General features: G+C 37.9%; 1 protein-coding gene across 1 annotated transcript; it reads left to right on the top strand.

Moving 5' to 3' along the window:
* Positions 1–1,969: 1,969 nt before the first annotated feature.
* LOC147640944 (uncharacterized) lies at positions 1,970–7,706 on the top strand. The gene is made up of 5 exons (XM_086816794.1): positions 1,970–2,387; positions 2,926–3,138; positions 3,380–3,535; positions 5,808–5,869; positions 6,107–7,706. The coding sequence occupies exons 1-5, from the start codon at positions 2,190–2,192 to the stop codon at positions 7,332–7,334; spliced, it is 1,857 nt and encodes a 618-aa protein (XP_086672920.1). The 5' UTR covers positions 1,970–2,189; the 3' UTR covers positions 7,335–7,706.
* The last annotated feature ends 14,402 nt before the right edge of the window (positions 7,707–22,108 follow it).

Here is a 22,108-nt window from a genome sequence, read left to right on the forward strand (position 1 = left end):
CATGTTGAAAATAATTTTAAAATCACATTAATTACCCTAAGCTTTGAAGTGTAAAATTATTCCTCAAAAACTAATCCAAGCTAAATAATTGTTATCCTTGTTGAAATGACATATGCAGTTAAATGATATTAGAAATAGTGAATTTTGAGCTTGACAACATTTTGAGAAAATAATCAATGAATTGGTTTTAGCACGTGTTCATTTTTCTTAAAGAAACATCAAGTTGTAAAACTTATTTGTGAATCCAACTTTGAAGCGATAAGCCAAGGTAAATCTAAGGCTTATGTAATACTCTTAATTTTATCTTATACCATCATTGTGAATGCCAATTTATACCATCATTGTGAATGCCAATTTCAAATTAGTGCCCATTATAAGCCTCTTAATTGTGAGCAATCAACTATGCTCTTTCTCAATTGGTACACAAATTATGAACAACAATGTCCATAGCATCACTTCAAGGTTCCTAGAGTGGTACCCATCTTAACAAAAAAATACCATCAAATTCAAAGGGCATCAAATTGGTTGCAAATTTACAAGAAGTCATAATAAAGGCCATTCATTAGATGCTCAATGTTGTTGCATATGTGCCCATTCATAAATGTGAGTTTCCAACCATGAAGTGCAGATGGATATATATGTTTGAGCCTGGTAATGTACACCACATTCATAACAACTCAAAAGGGTCTCATATCGTGTCTACATTCATCCCCCCTTCCTAAAACACATTGATGCCAAACCTTTACCAAGCTAGATTGTCATATCACGACCTTAAAATTCATGGGGGGTTATTTCACATGGTATGTCAACAACGTTTTAAAGAATAACTAGCTTGGTCCTTATATCTGTAAAGGTTGTACTAATAAATAATATGCCTTATAAAACACTAATCGAAACATTTCAATTTTTGTCCAAATTCATCTCCCTTTCTTGCGGGGCAGTCCTTATCATCATCACGCATCACGACATAACACAAGGTAAGCTTCACAATTTTATAAGCAATTTATTTAAAAAAATGTGAATTGTTCTTTAGTAAATAGAAAAAACATGAATCAATTTGCAACCATGATTTGATCCACCATAAGTTAACCTAGAAAGTGAAAAAATGGGGACAAAGAAGAGGGAAATATTTAACTAAGATGGAAGAAGTCAATTAATACAAAATAATGTGTGTGTGTGTGTGTGTGCATGCACACCCATGCATGCATACATTCACATGCACATGCACATGCACACACACACACAAATGGTGATGATGCGGATGATTGTGGTGGAGTTATTCTTGTGAATCTCATGTCTATGCTACCTTTAGTAAAAAGAAAAGAGACTCCTTAATAAATATGTAACCCAATGTTGTAATGAAACAAGATGGCAACAATGCCAGCATATTGTGGAGTGCATTGAATGGATCTTATCATTTGCTTTTCCTTACAAGAGTTAACATCAAGTTAATAAAGTAGTCTACCTTACACGAGTTAACATCAAGTTAATAAAGTAGTCAGTTGTTTAGTTGTAACGATGATATGTGGGCGAATTGTGAGTGATGTTTGGAGGTAGGGAAGGGGCAGGGGGAAAAAAAAAGCAAGGACATTGATGTCTATCTTGATCCCTTTGCTTTTGTGCATTGTTGTGGATGCCACTCTACTCTCGATGTACATGGTGGTGTGGGAAAGAGCTAGGTGCTAGGATGGTATGAAGGGGGGGGGAGCAATTTGTGTAATGTGATGTCTCGTGCACTGTTGGAAGGTCTCTTAGCCAAAAGATAAGAATAAAATTGTATAAGAAAGGAGGGCTAGGATGGGGGCTGACGATGAACGGCGGTGATGAAGAGAATAAGGGGGGATGAATGTGGACGGGAATCCATTATAACAAAATATTAAAAAGCGTGTACAAAGAGTACAAAATCTAAAACCTTCATAATCAGTCGTGATACCCCTCCTCCTCCTCCTCCTCCTCCTCGATCTTCTTCATCGTTGCCTTTAATGTAATTGCTCTAGCTCCATCTTCGTTGTGGAATCATTTATGCCCCACAAACCCTAGTCGAACCTTAGTCTAATGGTGGATTGATCTAAGCGCAGACGGCTTTCTTCCGATCTAATGCTTATTTAGGAGCTCACGCCGTATCAGTAGCTTGATTGCCTGCTTGGATTATCTTCCAGAGGGATGGCAGTGGATTAGTGCTCTCAGAAATGGCAATTTCCAAGCAAGTTGTGGCTGGCCATCCAAATCCCACTCTGCCCAACAGTAGCTGTAGTAGCAAATTGCAGAAGCAAACAGTGATGCAATTGAGCTCCCATGAAACCTTTCAGACCGGCGCCTCGCCTGCCCCCTCCCTTCACAAGATCCCTGTCGGCGACGGCCCTTACGTGCGAGCCAAGCAGGTCCAGGTAAGTGTAAAACCAACGTCATTTCCTCCTCACACAATTTCATCAACTGAATGATTTTGCTAATTAGAACAGATATATCTCCTACTATTTTCTAATACTAATCTCATTCTCCCGCGGCACAATCCATTTTATTCGTTTTAGCAGCCTGCAGCATCTGTCGATTGCATATTAAAGATTAAACTATCTGTTTGCATCTAGATTTCATCATTAGTCCAAAGCGTTATTAGTTTTGATGATTAGAGCATATTATGATTAATTAATTTATAGTGATTTGAGAACGTTTGGATTTATCCAGCAATATTAGAATATTATTGTATAGTCGGCAGCATTTCGCGTCTACCCTAATCAAGCAGGAGCTATAATCATTACTTTAGTCTTGTCACGTTACTGTTGATGCATTGATATGGCCAAAATTTCCCACAATATATTGTAATTTAATGTGATTTTTGTGCAAGGTACTTAGCTGTTTTCGAAGTAGATGCACGACCATAGTGTAGTCATTGTAAGGCCTTAATTATGAATGGTGTGCGCTGATTAGCTGCTGGAGAAAGACCCGGATCGAGCCATTGCCTTGTTTTGGGCGGCCATCAACGCGAATGACCGGGTGGATAGTGCGCTCAAAGACATGGCCATCGTGATGAAGCAGCAGAACCGGCCGGAGGAGGGCATCGAGGCCATCCGCTCCTTCCGTGACCGCTGCTCCGAACAAGCCCAGGAGTCCCTCGACAACGTCCTCCTTGACCTCTACAAGGTATACTTAACGTTAAAATCCTTCGCTTGCGCCTGGTTATGTAGTTCTATCACGTAATCATCCCATCTATCCTCCATTTAACCGCTGAACCTCAATCTCTGCACGGCACGTACTCCTGCTAATCGTATCGCGTGATAGATTCTGGACATCAACCCTAGTTTTGAACCTCATGATTACCTCCATTAATCTAATGCATCTTGCCATCGAATTGTGGATAATTAATGATTGTCTGTGTTATCAGAAATGCGGGCGACTGGACGACCAAATCGAGCTGCTTAAGCACAAGCTTACTCTTATCCACAAGGGCATGGCCTTCAATGGGAAGCGCACCAAAACTGCTCGTTCTCAAGGGAGAAAGTTCCAAATTTCTGTCCGACAAGAGTCCACACGCCTTCTGGTAGTTATAATTTGCATGCTTTTAAATAAAAAATCATTAGCTAGTTAGATTAGTTTGTGAGTCAGAGTCACTAGAGCATAATCAAGCTCCTAAAATGGGCTAATTGAATCAGTTTGTGTGTCACTCGAGCATTACTTAATGATTAGGGCCAGGAGGGAGACCACGTGATCGTCAAAGATGTCAAGTCCATCATTATGATGCCCCTGCATGCGACGTTTACAAGGCAATATTGTCAAGGCCAAGTCAACGTAGCCAGAGAGCATTAAAGGAGGCCTAATGAGCTTCTCATTCCCACACAGGTTTTGATGACATAATGGCCAAGTAGAGGAAAATCGTAACTGTGTCAATTTCGGCGTAGTTTCATTTTCAAGTATTGATGTCATCTTAGGTAGGGGCATTGGAACCCACTTTAGACTAGTCTACTTGAACATTAATTGGTAACTTGACCATTAGTGATACCAATGTAGAGACCACGTCTTTCAAGATGTATGAAAACGTGGTCTTAGACTCTTAGGAGATGCGACAAAGCCAACTCCTCTCATGCCCATCTACATGAGAGACAATATTATGCAGGTATTCTCTCCAATTGACCAACTCGCTTATTTGTAATACATGTCCAGAGACAAGCCGCTTAGCCATTGTCTAAAAAATAAGCAAATATTGAAAAGAGTGATAGCCCTTGTAGTATCGGGGTGTAAAGAGTGGTACCCCTTGATCCAGAGACATACATGTCTGATACCCTTGTAGTATTGGGATCCAGGTGAGTGGTTTTGGCCTCCATTATGGAAAGACCAAGAGCCGGTTCCCTTCTTTTAGTACACTCCCAAGATTGGGCGTCACATTGCTTGGACAGTCCACACACCCCTTTTAGATCCCTTCATTGGCATGCACAGGGGGTTTCTCCGGCTTTCTTGGAGACATTTTGGTGGTAGTTTTGGGATTTGTGGAGACCATAGAGGATGACATACTTTATGTGGATGCTAGTACTTGCTGCTCTACCGGTGGGCAGTTGGCTAGTGTAGATGGACATTCTCCTGGCACATGCTCAATTTTCTTAGATGGGATCTTAGAGGCTCCTCATCATTTTCTTTGGTCCTACAAGTCCTCTAAGATGGTGTGGACAGGTGTTTCTTGGCTTCTTCAATTGATTTCTCCAGACCTCAGTTACATTACCTGGGATGCATTTTGCTGGTTGCAGCCAAATTTGGTAGATGGGCATCTTGTATGCGGGGCCGCTTCGGATGATTTAATTCTCCACATCAAGCATGGGATCTCTACTTGCATGCACTTTTTTGATAACCCTCACCATGTTCTGCATCCTCAAGAATCATCGAACCGCTCAGAGACCTTTAGTATCATAGGCGCTATTACTAGCTAGTGCCACACTTTTGGAGGAGAATCCTCTTCCACTCATTAGATTTTGGTAGATATTTGGCTCGGCACAATTCACACGCTTCATGGTGAATGGGACTATTTAATGACTCTCTCCTCTTGGTCTGTGAGTTGCAGAGAGAACATTTATTGGAGACTTGGAGTCATCACCAGATTTTCTTCCACTTGTAGGAGAGTACCCCACAATGGAGGAATGTTCCACTTGTAGGGGGCGGTACCCCACAATAGAAGTACATTCCTCCACAGTGGTTTTTATCCCGCAGCTCTTATCTCCCTCCCTGAGATTTTGTATAGGTTTTGTTTTTTGGCATAAATTTTACCTTTGAGTGCGGTTGGTTGCACTTGACATATCTTTTTAATGCTTTAGAGTGTGTTTGTATGAGATTTTGTTGTAATATAATCAGCCTTGTTTTTCTCTTCTTCTTTTTTTGTTGTAATGGGGTGTAAAGGGTGGTATCCCTTGATCTAGAGACATACACGTATGAAAGTGTAAAGAGTGGTACCCCTTGATCCAAAGACATGTCTGAGTGACTTGCCCACTATCTAAAAGGCTAGCAAATATTTGAGAGAGTGATATCCCTTGTCATGTCTCCCACTATCTCAAATACTAGCAAATATTTGAGAGAGTGATCATTCCCCTTATGGTATTGTGGTGTAAAGTGTGTTTGTACTGGGCCTTGTAACAACCATCCTCACCCATTTAAAAAAAGATATTCAATGTTTTTTTTAATAGCATCCGTGATATTTTTCAAACTATAATACCATGAGAGTAACCGATTAGTGATCACTAATACAATAATACTTATTATTTGACTACCTCAATAGCTGGGTATAACTGATTACTAATATTTATTATATTTTGACCATTTCAATTTCATAGGGTAATTTGGGTTGGGCATACATGCAACTGTGCAATTACATTGCGGCTGAGGCAGTTTACAGGTACACCTTAATCCTTGAAGTTTACATTGATATCTCTACATTAAATCAAAGTTATGATGAAGTGGGATATCTCTATATTAAATCGAACTTGTACTGAAGTGGGAATTATGCAAAGTCTACCTCAAATTGATTAATTTCATGACTCGGAAGCCCGGAAAATTGATGCAAATAACATTAACAGAATCATACACTGTGATTAAAAATGCATAACTTGAATGGTGTCGACTCCGTGCACAGAAAAGCTTTATCGATTGAGTCGGACAACAACAAGCTGTTGAACCTGGGCACGTGCCTCTTGAAGCAAGGCAGATTAGATGAGGCCAAGGTGGTGCTTCAAGGCGTCACTCCTGTCAGCCCGGATGGTCGCCTCGACTCAGAATCCCATCTCAAATCATATGAACGCTCTCTGGCACTCTTAGAAGAGCTGCAGAACGCCGCCCAGATCAACTCAAGTGGATCATCAAGCTCCCTGCATGCAGCATCATCATTAGATGATCACCATAATAATAAGCAGGGCTTAATCACCGCAGAAGGGTTTGATTTGTGGACTCATTGGAAGCTGTGGGAGCCACCATGCAGCCAACCAGCAGCAGCTACTAGCGGTACTACTTTGGAGGTCACCATTAATCATGAGAATGGAATGGAATTACCAGCTGATGAGATTAATGATATTAGTGATTATAATTCTCCCCCTCCAATGCTTGACAAGAAAATCAACGCATGGTCTGCTTCTGTATCATCTAAATTCAAGCGAGAGATTGGCCCTTCAAACACACAGACTCAGCAGAAAGTTAGTAATAGGAATGTCATTCATGGTCGACTTGGTACTGTTGCATCATCAAATCTATCGAGGAGTAAGCTCAGTAGATTGCAATCAACAGACGTTAATACAACAGATTATACTTGGTATGTTCCACCTTGGGCTCCACAAGGCAATCAAAGACCGGTCGCTAGAAGCCTGTTGCAGGAAGAACCGTTTTTAAAGCCATCTCTACCGAGCACAACTAGCCATAGCCTTAGTAATGTATTGGGTGCCAAACTACAATCTTTGTCAGGGGAAACTAATCATTTATCAGAGTTTGGAGTTGGTAGTGCAATGCTAAGGTCGGCAGTCAATAATTCAATTAGCTTTGGGCTTGGCAATATTGAAGGGCTTATTGATTCAGATATGGAGCTCAATACAAGTGCAGCAGAACCGGTGATGGATTTCAGTTGTGTGGACAGCGTGATTGAGAGCATAGTGCCGGATGCTCCCTCAGCATCTCAAGCTGTGGACACACTATTGAATATTAATAATGATGATTATGCAGTGAGCGATGACCGTAACACCAGCAGCCAGCCAGCCCTAGAATTAGAGAGCATCATGAGCGTCCAGCAGCACAGGTTAAGAATTTTCCAAGAAATGACTCTCGCAAGATGTGCACTAGTGGGAGCACCCAATATCATCAACAATGAGGGCTGCTAAGTACTGTTGGTCGATCTTAGAGGACGTGATTTAGCGTAATCTCATTAGGGCCACTTGTAATTAATAGTCGCTGAGTAAGTTTGCGAATGACTAACTATGAGATAAAGTGTTTAATTATAGCTTAGTTCCATTTCACTGCCGCCTTCGTGTAGGTTTTGCTTAGCTTCCATAGATGGAATGGGCTCAGGTCATTCTTCTCAGAACTGAAAGCTCTAGTGCTTGGAATAGCTCGTTCCTACCTCCTTGGATTGTGATAGATGGCAATAATGTCCACAATATTGCTCTTCATCTTACATTGCCATCTTGAATCTGCCCAACACAACATTGTGAAGGCCATGTTTGCTCTGTAAATATGTCTCTCTCTTTTGTTTCTTTTCACATGTTCAACATCGTTCTCTCCTTACTTGTGGCGCATATTTGTCAAGCATGTAGCATGCTAGCTATTTTGAAGGCAGGTTGAGAATTTGACATGTCATTTCCTTTGCCAAGTTACTGTTGCGGTTTCCCCAATTATACCCCAAATTATCGTTGAGATTTTCACAACAAATCACAAAAGCTTAGTCTTCAATTTTTGATGGGTTTTGGTGGAAATTTACAGATTTGTGAGCTAAAATGTATGCCCAAGATGCGTTGAATTTTTTCAAATTGAGAAAACAAAATTAACGAGTAAAAAAGGACTTGTTACAGGTCCATTGCATAGTTTAAAGTTTTTTTTTTTGGGTAAATACTGACTCCTATGTTTCTACCTTAGTTATTACCATGTGATGACATGTATAACTTGAAAAGAGAAAATAAGATCAATTGGAAAGGGAAAAAATTGATTCGAAGTTTGCAAGATAGAGCACAATGGGATAAAGGAAATGTTGGAAAATCCCTTGGTATGATTAAATATTTTAATGTAGAGTACAATTATATAGAATCGAGTTCTAATCCAATCGAGAAGGTAGAAAGGGGAATGAAAAATGAAAAAAAGCACATTGTCAAGGAGAGACAAGGAGCCAAATATATATATATAGGGAGAGAGAGGGAGAGAGAGAGAGAGAGAGAGAGAGAGGGGGGGCAATATTGGAGGATGAAGTCCCCTTTTGCCAGTTTGGGGGAACCTTGAGAACGTCGAAGATATGAAGTTACCTGGGCGAGGAGAATGAGGAGCGAAAGGGTGGAAGAAAGTGACACCTTTTGTGTAGGGCTTTGGGAGTGAGCAACATGGACATGCAGATTTGCAAAGGCCTATTGATTCCCTTATTGAGCAGCAACCAACGAGTAAGACATCGGATGTGCCAGTTCCAATATCTCAAGGATTTTGTGCATCATTAATTATGGACTTTTGCTTTTTGTAGCATCATCATGATGTACACTGGTAGGGTTTCCTTGAAGACATTGTTATAAAGTTCCCTAGATAAGGAGGTATTGTAGTCACGCAGTGTAAGAAATAAACTAAGGTTTCCTTGAATGGCATTGTTATAAAGTTCCCTAGATAAGGAGGTCTTGTAGTCACGCAATGTAAGAAATAAACTTTTTTTCTAACTAGTGAAGAAAAGGATGACTTTGAAAGTTCATCCGGTTTTTATTGAAAAATTGCATAGCTTAACTAGTTTAATAACTAAAATTTCAAAATTTTGAATCTTTAAATTTAAGGCTAGCAAAAATTACAACTGGTTTTTCTCAATTTGAGCCATGTAATTACACTAAGGGATGGTTTTTATCTTACACTATTATATTGTAAGGCAGTGTCTACAATCACCTAGTCACATGCAGTGTAATATCCGTTTACATGTTCTTTAATGTGTTGAAGAATCACCCACCAACTAATGCACTACTACAAGAGATGAGAATGGCCTATTAACATCAGACATAGCAACAAAATCACGTGTAAAACAATCCTAAATGACGGGTTGAATTTCATTGCTAGTTTTTAAATGCTACAAGGGCAACTATTTTCATTGTTATCATAGACCTACGTACACGTGGATCACTACCAAGTGTTCTCAACATTGCTTTGGCTCTTTGTACGCCCAAATATCAAAACTAACTCCATGTATCTAGCTCTAGAGCTCTATATCTTATGCATAGCTTTATTCATGCATAGACCTATGAGCTTATGCATAGAGCTCTATGCATGAGCTATATGGATACAGCTATATGCATAGCCCTATGCACTAGAACTATGTAATATGATATGTGCATAAGCTATTCACTAAAACTATGTAGTAATACATTATTCATATAAGCTAGGCACTAGAACTATGCAATACAATATATGCATAAGCTATGAACTAGAACTATGTAATAAGGTATTATTTGCATAAGCTATGCAAGCTAGAACTATGAAATTTATGGTATGTGCATTAAGGTATACTGATAGGCTCATATATAAGCTTTATATGCATAATTTCTTATGCGTAATTCATAAGAGCTCATCCATAGGCTCTTATACATTGCTTATGCATAATGAATAAGCTCTTATGTTCAATGCATAAGAACCTATGCATGAGCTCTTATGCATTATGCATAAGATCTTATGCATGATCTCTTTTGCATTATAAATAAGAGCTTACACATTATAAGCTCGTATGGTTAATGCATAATGCAAGAGAGCTTATGTGTAATATACAAGAAAGCTTACATGTATGAGCTTATACATAAGCTCTTACACATAAGAACTTATGCATAGGGGGGGGCTAATGCGTAACGCTAAAAAGTTATTATACATAACACATAAGATTAGTATGGAATAACTCTTGTAATCCATAACTAGAGTTAAGCAGCTATTATGTGTATTTCATAAAGCTAATAAGCTATAATTATGCATTATGCATAACATCTTATGCATGATCTCTTATGGAATAAGAGCTAATGCATTAGCTCTTATGCATAATGCAAGAGAGCTTATGTGTATTATATGCATTATGCAAGAAAGCTTACACGTATGAGCTTATACATAAGCTCTTACACATAAGAACTTATGTATATGGGCTAATGCATAAGCTATTATGCATAATGCATAAAGCTATTATGCATAATGCATAAAGCTAATAAGACATAAGATCCTATGGAACAACTCTTGTAATGCATTGCTAGAGTTAAGCTATTATGCATTATGCATTATGCATAACATCTTATGCATGATCTCTTATGAATTATGAATAAGAGCTTATGCATTAGCTCTTATGGGTAATGCATAATGCAAGAGAGCTTATGTGTATTATGTATTATGCAAGAAAGGTTACCCGTATGAGCTTATACATAAGCTCTTACACATAAGAACTTATACATAAGGGCTAATGAGTAATGCATAAAGCTAGTATGATAATATGCGTAACATATTAGATCTTATGGAACAACTCTTGTAATGCATAACTAGAGTTAACCTATTATGTGTTCTTCATAAAGCTAATAAGCTCTTATGCATTAGGCATAATAGCCTATTAGCTCTCTACATATTCATAATAGCCTAGGATAGCTTATGCATAAGTGCATAGTACATATCATAGCTTATGCATACTCTCTTATGTGTGATGTATAAACGCTTATAAATAAGCAGTACTTTTCATAACTTATGCATAAGCTCTTACGTGTTAAAATAAGAGCTTGTTATGCATAAGTGCTTGTAAATAAGTAGTACATATCATAGCTTATGCATAATCTCTTATGTATTATGCATAGGAGTAGCTCTTATGTTAAAATCATAGCTTATCCATTAGCTCTTATGCATAATTCATTTCATGCTAAACTCATGCATAAAAATATCTCTTTTTTGTAATACATAAGAGCTCAACTAATGTATAAGCTCTTATATATAAGCGTAGCTCTTTTTGCATAATGCATCATAACTAATGTATAGGCTCTTACGCATAAAAATATCTCTTTTTTGTAATACATAAGAGCTCAACTAATGTATAAGCTCTTATGTATAAGCATAGCTCTTTTTGCATAATGCATCATACCTAATGTATAGGCTCTTACGCACCATGTATAATATTTTATGCTTTATCTCTTATAGGAATAATGCATAAGAGCTCATGCAGTAAAGTAATGCATAATATGACCTCATGCATTAACTCTTATGTGTAATGCATAAGAGCTTATTACATCTATGCATTATAATGATAGATAAATTTAAGCACAATGTATAAGAGCCTATGTATAGGCTCTTATGCATAAGAGCTTATGATTCTTATGCTCTATGAAAAGGCTCTTACGCATATTATATAAGAGCTTATACATTAGATATTATGCATAATGCATAAGCACTTATGCATTATGCATAAGAGTAGAGTAGCTGTGTGGAATGTGCAAGAGTAGAGTAGCTTTTTATACATGATGCATTATGCACATAAGCTCTTATGCATTACTATGCATGAGAGAAGATTTTATGATTATGCATAAGCTCTTATGCATTAATATGCATAGTATTCGAGTAGCTATGTGGAATGTATAAGAGTAGCTATTATGTGGAGTGCATAAGAACTTATTAGCTCTATGCATTATAAGAGCTTTAAGCATATAAGTTTAAATATATACGTAAAGAGATCTTACATATAGAACTTTTATGTATATGCATGATATTTTACTAGCTCTATGCGTAGAGCTCTAGCATAGCTCTATGCATAAGTCTATGCATAGCTCTTTACTATATGCATAAGCTCTTTTTTCTTTTAGCTATTATCACACTAGGCATAGAGCTATGCATAAGTCTATGCATACCTCTATGCCTAGAGATTATGCAAAAAGTTCTCTGCATAATAAGTCTATGCATAGCTCTTTACTGTATGCATAAGCTCTTTGTATATTTTTTTCTTTTAATTATTATCGTAACTTATACAAATATTTTTTTCTTATTTGTAAAGATTTCAAGCAAGCCTATTCTTAACACAGGTTTTGTCAAAATTGTCTTCTCATAAGAGCCTCATCTCCATAATTCATATCTATATGGCAATCTGACCTGCATTTGGTTTTTTTAGTAGTATTCACATTTTATATACATATAAAGCTTATGCATTAGAACTTATGCATAAGGCATAAGAGCTAATGCATAAGCTCTAATGCATTATATACATAAGAGCTTATATTGCATGAGCTCTTATACTCTTTATGTAAGAGCTAATGAATAAGCACTAATGCATTAAATATGAATGAGAGATTATGCATAAGGTAGACTTAATGGGATGTAATTACTACAAGGGAATGACCCCATACTGACACCCATATCAACGTTTTTGACTTAGGATTTTTTTGCTTTATCCTCCCCCATCGATAAATGCGCATAATACTATGCAGAGAGTCTTATGCATAACTCTCTACTTAATACTATGTATAAGGCTCTATGCAATAGACTCTTATGCATAGAGTCTTATACAATAGTCTCTTATGTGTGCAGAGTCTTATATATAGAGTTTTATTCATAGACTACACAATAGAGTCCATGCATAATACTATGCATACAGTCTAAAACTATGCATACACTCTATGCATAGAGTCTAAAACCAATAGTGCATAAAACAAATAAAATAAATGCTGCATAGTGCCCATGGAGAGCTTGCTTGCTTCTAAGCTACAAAACAGACAACCTAAAAACAAAGAAGAATAATAAACAAGAAAACATTAGCTTATGCATTGCTAGAACCAACTAAAAATACAAACTCCCAAGCACCCAGGGGTGCAAAATCATAGGCATGATAAGAAAAGATGATGCAAAAGACGATCTCTTACTTGTGGATAACTTGGCCGCTAAATGCATGCAGTGCAGTGCCAAACCTAAGTCTAGGAAAACCTATAAAACTTTTAGAAAACTCAAAAATCAAACTGTTTTAAAAAAATAAAACTTCAAAAAAACCCTAACTCTAACACATAGGATACTCTTATTTGCTTGAAGAGGATGCGGGTTTAGGATTGAGAGAGCCTACATGAGAGAAGAGGAAGAAGATGTGTAGGGTTGCGAGGGGGCGCACGAGAGAAGAGCTACCTCCAAAAAAAAAAAATCCTACAAAATTTAAAAAAAAAGCCCAAACCCTAACACATAGGAAACCCTTACCTCCTAATTACAAGGGAAAGGATGAGGGAAAGAATGATTAGAGGGCTTGCTTTTCAAAAACTAAATATTGAAAAGGGTAAAAAGAGGAGAAATATTCTCAAGTTTATCTTTCTCTATCATTGGTATAAATTTTATCCAGAGTCAATATGTGCATCGGTATGACTATCAGTATATGCATCCATATCATCTGACATACACTCATGTTCCGATATCAACACTCATACTAACGCTACAACTTTTCTTTGGATGCTTAACACTAAAAATTTATTGTTGGTATTGACCAACTAACAAAATGTAGCTATATATAAATCGTGCATCCTATTTTTCCAAATCTTATTTCTCTCTCTCTCTCTCTCTCTCTCTCTCTCTCTCTCATATTTTCTAATGGAGCATATAGACGATTCTTCATCTTCAAAGGCTAAGTGGTTGGTAGATAGAGTACAATATCCTTGCATATGTTGCAAGTACTCGATTAGAAGGGTATGTCAAATCACCATCCAACATGTCGAACAATACAGAGAGTTTGATGAATCCATTTTGCAACACATAGGAAAATCTGATTTGGTAAGTCAATAGCTCTCTCAATCTTTGTCTCTCTCTAACACTCATACACATACACACACACTCTCACACACACAATCTCTCTCTCTCTCTCTCTCTCTCATATTTTCTAATGAAGCATATAGACGATTCTTCATCTTCAAAGGCTAAGTGGTTGGTAGATAGAGTACAATATCCTTGCATATGTTGCAAGTACTCGATTAGAAGGGTATGTCAAATCACCATCCAACATGTCGAACAATATAGAGAGTTTGATGAATCCATTTTGCAACACATAGGAAACTCTGATTTGGTAAGTAAATAGCTCTCTCAATCTTTGTCTCTCTCTAACACTCATACACATACACACACACACTCTCTCACACACACAATCTCTCTCTCTCTCTCTCTCTCTCTCTCTCTCTCTCTCTCTCAATCTTGCTCACTCTCTCAATCATTGTGTCTACTTAGCATGTGGATGATACAAACTACACATGTGTGAGTATACCCGACCGCCGATAGTATAATGAAGGCATTGGAGGCAAGGCACAACGACGGACATAGTTAAATCAACACCCACATAAGAACCAAGAGAAGAGTACCTAGTTCAAAACACGCATACACATACAAGGAAGATATGGAGGTGAGGCACAACAAGGGACATAGATAAATCAACACCCACATAAGAACTAAGAGAGGAGTACCCAGTTCAAAATATACATACATGTACGAGGGAGGATATGGAGCCACATGTATAAGAATAAGGGATAAAAACATGCTTGATGCATTCTTTGAAGATAAATAACTTCATGATAGACAAGACATATTGTTAGAAGGAGGAGTATAAACTTTGGCATCAACTCCTTTGTACAAGGGAAGTTGTGAGCTTGTATTTCCTTGCGTAATCTACAATCCACTTATTAGTCAAACACAAATGTCTCAAAATTATTCAGGTTATGAAATTTACAATATTTCCTGAGGAGAACTCTAGTTGAGACACATGGACTATAACTGTATACATGCATGCCCAAATGATTACATGCTATTTCATGGAGAGTATGAAGAATTGTCCACATGTCCAAAATATGGTTTTCACAAATATACGCAACATCATCATAGTGTGGCCATTTCTTGCAATATTTTAAGTTATTTTTCAATAATCCCAAGGATAAAACACATGTTTAAGTGTAAATCCATAGTAGAGCTAATGATATGGCATGCTAGAAATCGATCTACATATAGTATCTTAAGGATTCCCACTTATTGTGCTACTACATGGAGACACATTGAGGAGAAATGACCTAAATTTAAAGGAGGAGCCTCACATCAGGAAAAGTTTGAGCTCATTTCGGGGCCCTCTAAGGATTTCACATGAGAATATTCCTTTAAAGATGGGGGCATGTAAAATTTTCAGCAAATCAACTCCAAATCTGTCCGAGTTTGCATTTTCCAAAACCTACTCTCTGAGAGCTTTTCGATGATATATAGCATGATGGGGGTTGGACATGGGAAGGGAAAGATACCGAGAAGATTCCTTTCTTCTTAACATGGGAGAAGAAAGCAATCTTCTCGGTATCTTTCGCTTCCCATGTCCAACCCCCATCATGCTATATATCATCGGAAAGCTCTCAGAGAGTAGGTTATGAAAATGCAAACTTTGAAAGATTTGGACCTGATTTGCTGAAAACTTTCCGTGCCCTCATTTTTAAAGGAATATTCTCATGTGAAATCCTTAGAGGGCCCCAAAATGAGCTCTAATGATACATACATCTTGGTCTAACTATGGATGGCATTAATCCATTTGGTTTGTGTTCCACATCATGGAGTACATGGCTAGTGGTATTGGTAAATTACAAAATCCTACCATGGTTGATTAAGAATGGGCATATCTTGCTTGGGCTACTAGTACCTAGAAAGTACAAAATAAAAAGCATGGATGTGTATTTAGCACCATTAATAGATGAGCTCCAAATGTTATGGGCAAGCATTCCTATACATGATATGTCTAAATGCTCCAATTATAGGTAGCTGACATAAAGGGAATATTGAGGTGCAACATGCACAACTATGGCAAGTGCTCGGGTAATATTTATCGTACAAATATAAAGATACAATGCTTGAAAAGGTGATGCCTTACCTACTAATTATACTAACTACATTAGACATGTAATGTTTTGAAAGAAGAACTTACTAATAAGTGGGTATCATACATGTCCTATTTGTGGATCTCACTTAGATACACATCATTAATCAAGCTCTAAAGAAGATGATAAATCAAGGCCGCACAAGATACCTTCCAAATAAACATCCATAACAAGAAGGAAATCTTGGCCATGAAGGCTAGTGGACTGGTTCGAATCATGTAGAGGGAATGAAAATGTACTAACTCTTGGGATGAAGAGACTATCTTTCATTAACTCCGTTATTAGAGAAATTTGCTATTGAATCATCTCTTAGGTCCCGTGAATATATTCAAAAATTTGGGAAGCACTCTTTGGGAGCATTTAATTGTTGGTGATCAAGATATAAGCGTGCATGAGATGATTTGAAAGAAGTTGAGAAGATTGAAGGTTTATGGCCACACTTTGTGGATGGCAAAGTAATCCTACTTCCTAGACCTTGGATTTTATCCAAGACGGAGGAGACAAGAGTGAAGAAGGTGATTGCATCCTTTCACACACCAACAAGCCGTGCATTACCCTCAAGGGTGCCTTCACAAAAATAATAAGTTGAGTGGTTTAAAGTCTCACGATTGACACAAGTCCTTATAGGTATAATTTTAAGCTCTTTTATTTTACTCTTCCTCAATCATCACCGATGAGGAAAGTTTCTTAACTCACTAATGTATATTTGTGGATGGTGTTACATTGTAGTTTGTGCTTTCTATTACAATCAAAGACTACATAACTGAAGACATTAGGATTGTTGCCATTTATAAGATCAATGGATTAGTAAGATGGATTTCTTTAAAGGAGACAACTTAAAATCTATTAAGCAAGTAAAAATCAACTCGATCGAAGCACTATGGTTAACCGAGAAAACTTTTCCAACATCTATTCTCACTATCCAAATATACTTGTTGGTACACATGGTAGATGAGGTTGCAATAGCATAGTAGTACCCAAAACATTGTTGCGGATAAAATAGGTAATATTTCCTAAAAACGAAGAACATTTGGCATCTTTCAAAGATTCCATAAAAAAAGTTCAGTTTTTTTACCTCTTTTTAAAAAGTGGTCTACGCATGTGTACAACACTACCAAAAAACGATAATATTTTGGGCACTTTACATGTTTCTTACAAAAATTGACATGAAGAAAAAGACTTCATTTTGCTTACTTTTTGAGATTATAATTAAAAATCTAACAATAAATTTTCAAAAACATGCCAAAATACAGACAATGTTTATTATTTCCATCTTCAATCTATTAAAAAAAATGATACAACTGTAAAAGAAGCCATTTTCTAAACATATAGCTTATGGCATAGGTATGGTTCCTCATAATCATTGCTACAGCATCACTAGTCGATGTGCCTCTTCATCACTATCCACAAATACAATTTTTTTCTTCTATGTGTACACTTGAAGCTTAGACTTCTTGGGTCATCTGCAATGTTAGCATGATTGAGGATGTGCTACAGAGTACAACTATAAAAAACTATTTGTATAATTATATTACAAAAGCATTATCTTGATGCAATTATTATCTTAATTGTAAAATCCTATTTTGTCTCTTGATGAGAGTAGTATTAAAATCCATTTTGAAGCTCTTAAGTATCACAATTTCTCAATTGATAATATATACTTTTTTAAAAAGAGTTTGTTATGCATATCTAAATTTGTTAATATATACTTTTTTAAAAAGAGTTTGTTATGTACATCTTAATTGATAATATATACTTTTTTAAAAAGAGTTTGTTATGTACATCTGAATTTTAAAATATCATGAATAAGCTATTTAAAAGTTGTCTAATTTTGAAAAATAATTCCACACTCATTTTTAAAGAAGATGTGTTCTTGATGTGACAAAAAAGGGTTAAATGGAAGAATGACCTTTGATTCTAGCGTATTCACTAAATTTCTCCAAGAGAGTCAAATGAGTGCTAATGATACAAATCTTCTCACCTCTAATCTTGATTATTGTGAAATTATCTTAGGGGGTGCACTGCTAAGAAACCCTATGTATCACATGCATTCAAGGGTTAAAAAATCCCTTCCCTGTAAATTTTTTACGAATAAAATGACCCCCTTTTTCTTTATTGACTTACGAGTTATTTTTTCAAAAATGATTTTAAAAATCCCTTAATCTGAACTCACGTGGTGTACTTACATATTTTAAGGTAAACTCCTCAAGGAAATTATACAAGAAGATATCACTTACTGCTGCTGACAATATTTAAGTCAAATGATGTCACTAAGTGACTCACTGTATTTGAATTCTATTTCATGCCACCCGTGTGATGTAGCATGCATTTCTTCTCTCTCTCTCTCTCTCTCTCTCTCTCTCTCTCTCTTCACAATCCTCTCTCGCAATCCTCTCTCGCATTGTCTCTTTAGTTCTACAACATAAATACTAAAAAATGATGATAAAGTATTCAACATATCCTCTCTTCAGTTCTACAACATAAATACTCAAAAACGATGATAAACTATATAACATATCCTCTCTTAAGTTCGCCATCTACCCAATATTCAACATATCCTCTCTTCAGTTCTACAACATAAATACTTAAAAACTATGATAAACTATATAGCATATCCTCTCTTAAGTGTTCCATATACCCATGAATAAACATAAATACTTAAAACTCCTATGCATAGTCTATATATATAATTAGCAATTCATCCTGGGCTATGGTGCACCATAGCAACACTGTAAGTTGTTTACCACTTCTACCCATGCATAAACATAAATACTTAAAACTCCTATGAGCTTAGTCTATATATAATTGGTAATAATTAATCCTAGACTACATCACCGAAACTGGGTGTGCTCTAGTCATGACATACCTTCGGTAATACACCTTACTCAAGATAGTTCAACCCTCCTCACCTACTCTATCGAGACTCATAGTAGACTTGTTAGAGTAGAGTCTGAGCAAAGCCCCCTTTCAAGGATCTCAACAGTGCAGATGCACACTACAGAGAGTGTGGGATATTGGGTTTCACGAACACGTTTGGCACATCGATATAGGTGTGTTTAGAGAGAGCATTTGGCGAGATTAGGGTTATGGGAGGACACCCCCTTCTTTGAGTACACAACACGGGCTAGGCTGCAAGATTTAGATGCCTAAGATTTAGGCTTCATTGGGGCACTCTAGCAGTAGCGGGGCACTGGCAAAGTCATAGAGCCTTCCTAAATAGTTTCTTTCAATTTTCTGGGGAAGAGATTGTGGGACAATTTTTGGTAGTAAAAAAATACAATCGAGCGAAAGCATGAAAAGGTGTCTACAAAGGTACTCCTTTTGACCAAGGAAAATTTTGTACTTGTGAGTACAAAATGTTTGTACTAATTTTGTACTTTTGAGTATATTTTTTTTGTACTTGTGAGTACTTTGATTTTTTTTGCATGTTAAACTATAGTACTTTTTAGGTTTGGCTACATTGGACGCAATGTGATTTATGAAAGAAAATTCATAAAGCAATATTATCACATAGGATATTAGTACTCTTAAACTTTTTTTCTATTTTGGCACTTGGTTAGCCATATGAGGTAAATCAATAGCTTATTCAAGATGTTGCCATATGAGGTAGGTCAACAACTTGTTCAAGATGTTGCCATCTATAAGAGTCCCAATCTCATTGCCTTTGGGATTGCCCCGAAAGCTCAACATGTTTAACAAAGATTTCTTCGCATCTAAACTATGGACCCCCCGGTGCACAGTCACTTTGGGCACAGTTTCTTGGGCCATTGAGGCTGAAGACAGTCATGGAGCATGGAATATGAGGAGGAGGGTGGGGGACTCACACTATAGATTGCTCATCATCGGATCTCATCTATGAAGTGTAGGTGCTGGCAAGGCCAATGGTTACTTGGGGGCTTACTGGCAAGGCTTGAGGCAGGGCTTAGGCTTGAGCAGCTCGTTGCTAGTAGTAATTTGTAATTTCATGATTTTCCCATGTTTGGTAATAAGTGCAGTAGAGGGTGGGATAGGGTCTCAAATATGGACACTCTGTTTTGCTAGTATGGTTAGCTCGATAAATTGGGCACCACACTAGTTCCATCTTGGCTGACTCAATCCCGGCCTTGGGTAGTTCTCCAATGATAGATCATTTGCTGCATCAATGCCATAACTAGCTATTCAACTTGTCCTAAGGTGGACTCCTTGCTTTTCCCATCAGATCTTGTGCTGGTTGCTTTAAAGGAAGCCTTGGAGGTGCCCTAATGTAGTTCTCGGGAATGTGTTGCCTCTTAATTATCCTCAAAGTCCATGGCACTCGTGTAGCATTGCTCAAAGGAAGTATGGGCTAGAGCATACAAGGAATTATGTAAGGCTACATTGTTGAGGCCTTCAAGGAATCTTTTGATCAGCCTTTTGTCAGAGAACTACAATGAGAATGGAGATACCTTACTAGTTGATGTAGTCTTGGATGGTTTTCCCATCGTTCTATTTTACGTGATGCAATTTCTCAACTGGACTCCATCGGGTTCCTTGGTGGGAGCATCCAACTTTGAAGGCCTCTTTCAAGGCTTCAAAGGTGGCCTTATCCTCTACCTTTAGGGATCTAAACCATTGGTGAGCGTTGCCATCTAGGGTGAGGCCTAAGGCACTCACCTTGACTTGATCATCCAAAGATCATCCACATGGCTGAATGCCTCATAAATCTGATTAAACATTTCTAAGTGTGGTATGGGATCTCCAATTCCATCGAACTTGGTCATCAACTTAGAGATGTTGGCTGGTTTTTTTCACTCCTGTCTGGGCCCTTGTGTCAGTTTTTTCACTCCTGTCTGGGCCCTTGTGTCGGTTGAACTAGTATTGGCAGTGTGATTTCGAGGCTACCCCCTCCCTATTTCCATGGCTATCCTGAACATTTCAGGATTTATTCCTGCCATGGTTGGAGTAGGTGCTGGTTGGGATAAGATAGGTGGGGGAGTTGGGCCAGGTGGATGAGTTACCATCGGGGGTCCTTATCTGAAGGGAGGACGAGGATGTTCTTCAAAAGGCCCCACATGGTATCGAGGGTGCAAGGCGGGTACTGTTGGTACATTGGTGCCGCGGGTTGATATGATTGCACTGGGTAGGCTCTCTCTCTTTGATAGGATGTTTCAGGCCCCTCAAACAAGAGCTGGTTCCTAACCTAGGTTTAGCAATGGCCTATGGTCTTGGTATGAATTGGCCATTCAGTGGTGGCAGGCATGGGCCCCCAGGCTGGTGGATTAGTTTGGGTTGAGTTACTTTTGCTTTGCCCCATTTCCATTCTCTATGGGCTATCTTTCGGGTTGGTGTTCCATGCCTCTATCCTTGGGATGTGGGTTGTTTGACGATGAGTTTCCTAGGATAAAGTTTTGGAGTCTTGAAGCACGGCTTCTTTGTGAATGAGTAGGGGGATGTGGGTTGTTTGACTATACGTTTCCCAGGATAAAGTTTTGGAGTCTTGAAGCAAGGCTTCTTTGTGAATGAGTAGGGGATGTTGGGTCTTGCTCCAAGGCAGGTGGTCTGTCCATGTCCTCTTGTCTCTAAGTCAGGGGTAGTGTGCCTCATGTTAGGATGCTCCTCACTCTCACTAGTGCTCTTAAACACCAACAGTGTTTGGCTCCACACTGTATTGAATGAAGGGTCTGATCTTATGAGCAAGGGAGCATTAGGAGGATTTATGTAGTCGACAAATAGAGGGTTGTTTTGCATCAATTTTCTCGAGCATAAGTGCATGAATGTGAGAAATAGTAGTGTTGGACATCCTCCCTGTGGATAAATGTTTTTTGGTTGTTGGGATAAAGAAGATACTATCATACACTGGTTAAGACAGGGAAGTATGCTTGAAAGATGGAACGGGTGTATGCTTCTGGAAAGACACGGGCATGGCTATTGGAGGGGTACGGGCGTTCTCTTAGAAGGAGGCAAATACGGGCGTGCGCTTATGGAAGATGAAGACACAGGTGTGCGCTTATGAAAGATAAAGACACGGGCATGTCTTTAGGGAAGGTACAGGAGTGTCTTGAGGGAAGCTATGGTCGTATGCTTGTGGAAGGTACAAG

The sequence above is a fragment of the Cibotium barometz genome, chromosome 2, assembly GCF_041138505.1.
Source record: "Cibotium barometz isolate CiBa-2024 chromosome 2, ASM4113850v1, whole genome shotgun sequence".
Classification (NCBI taxonomy): domain Eukaryota; kingdom Viridiplantae; phylum Streptophyta; class Polypodiopsida; order Cyatheales; family Cibotiaceae; genus Cibotium; species Cibotium barometz.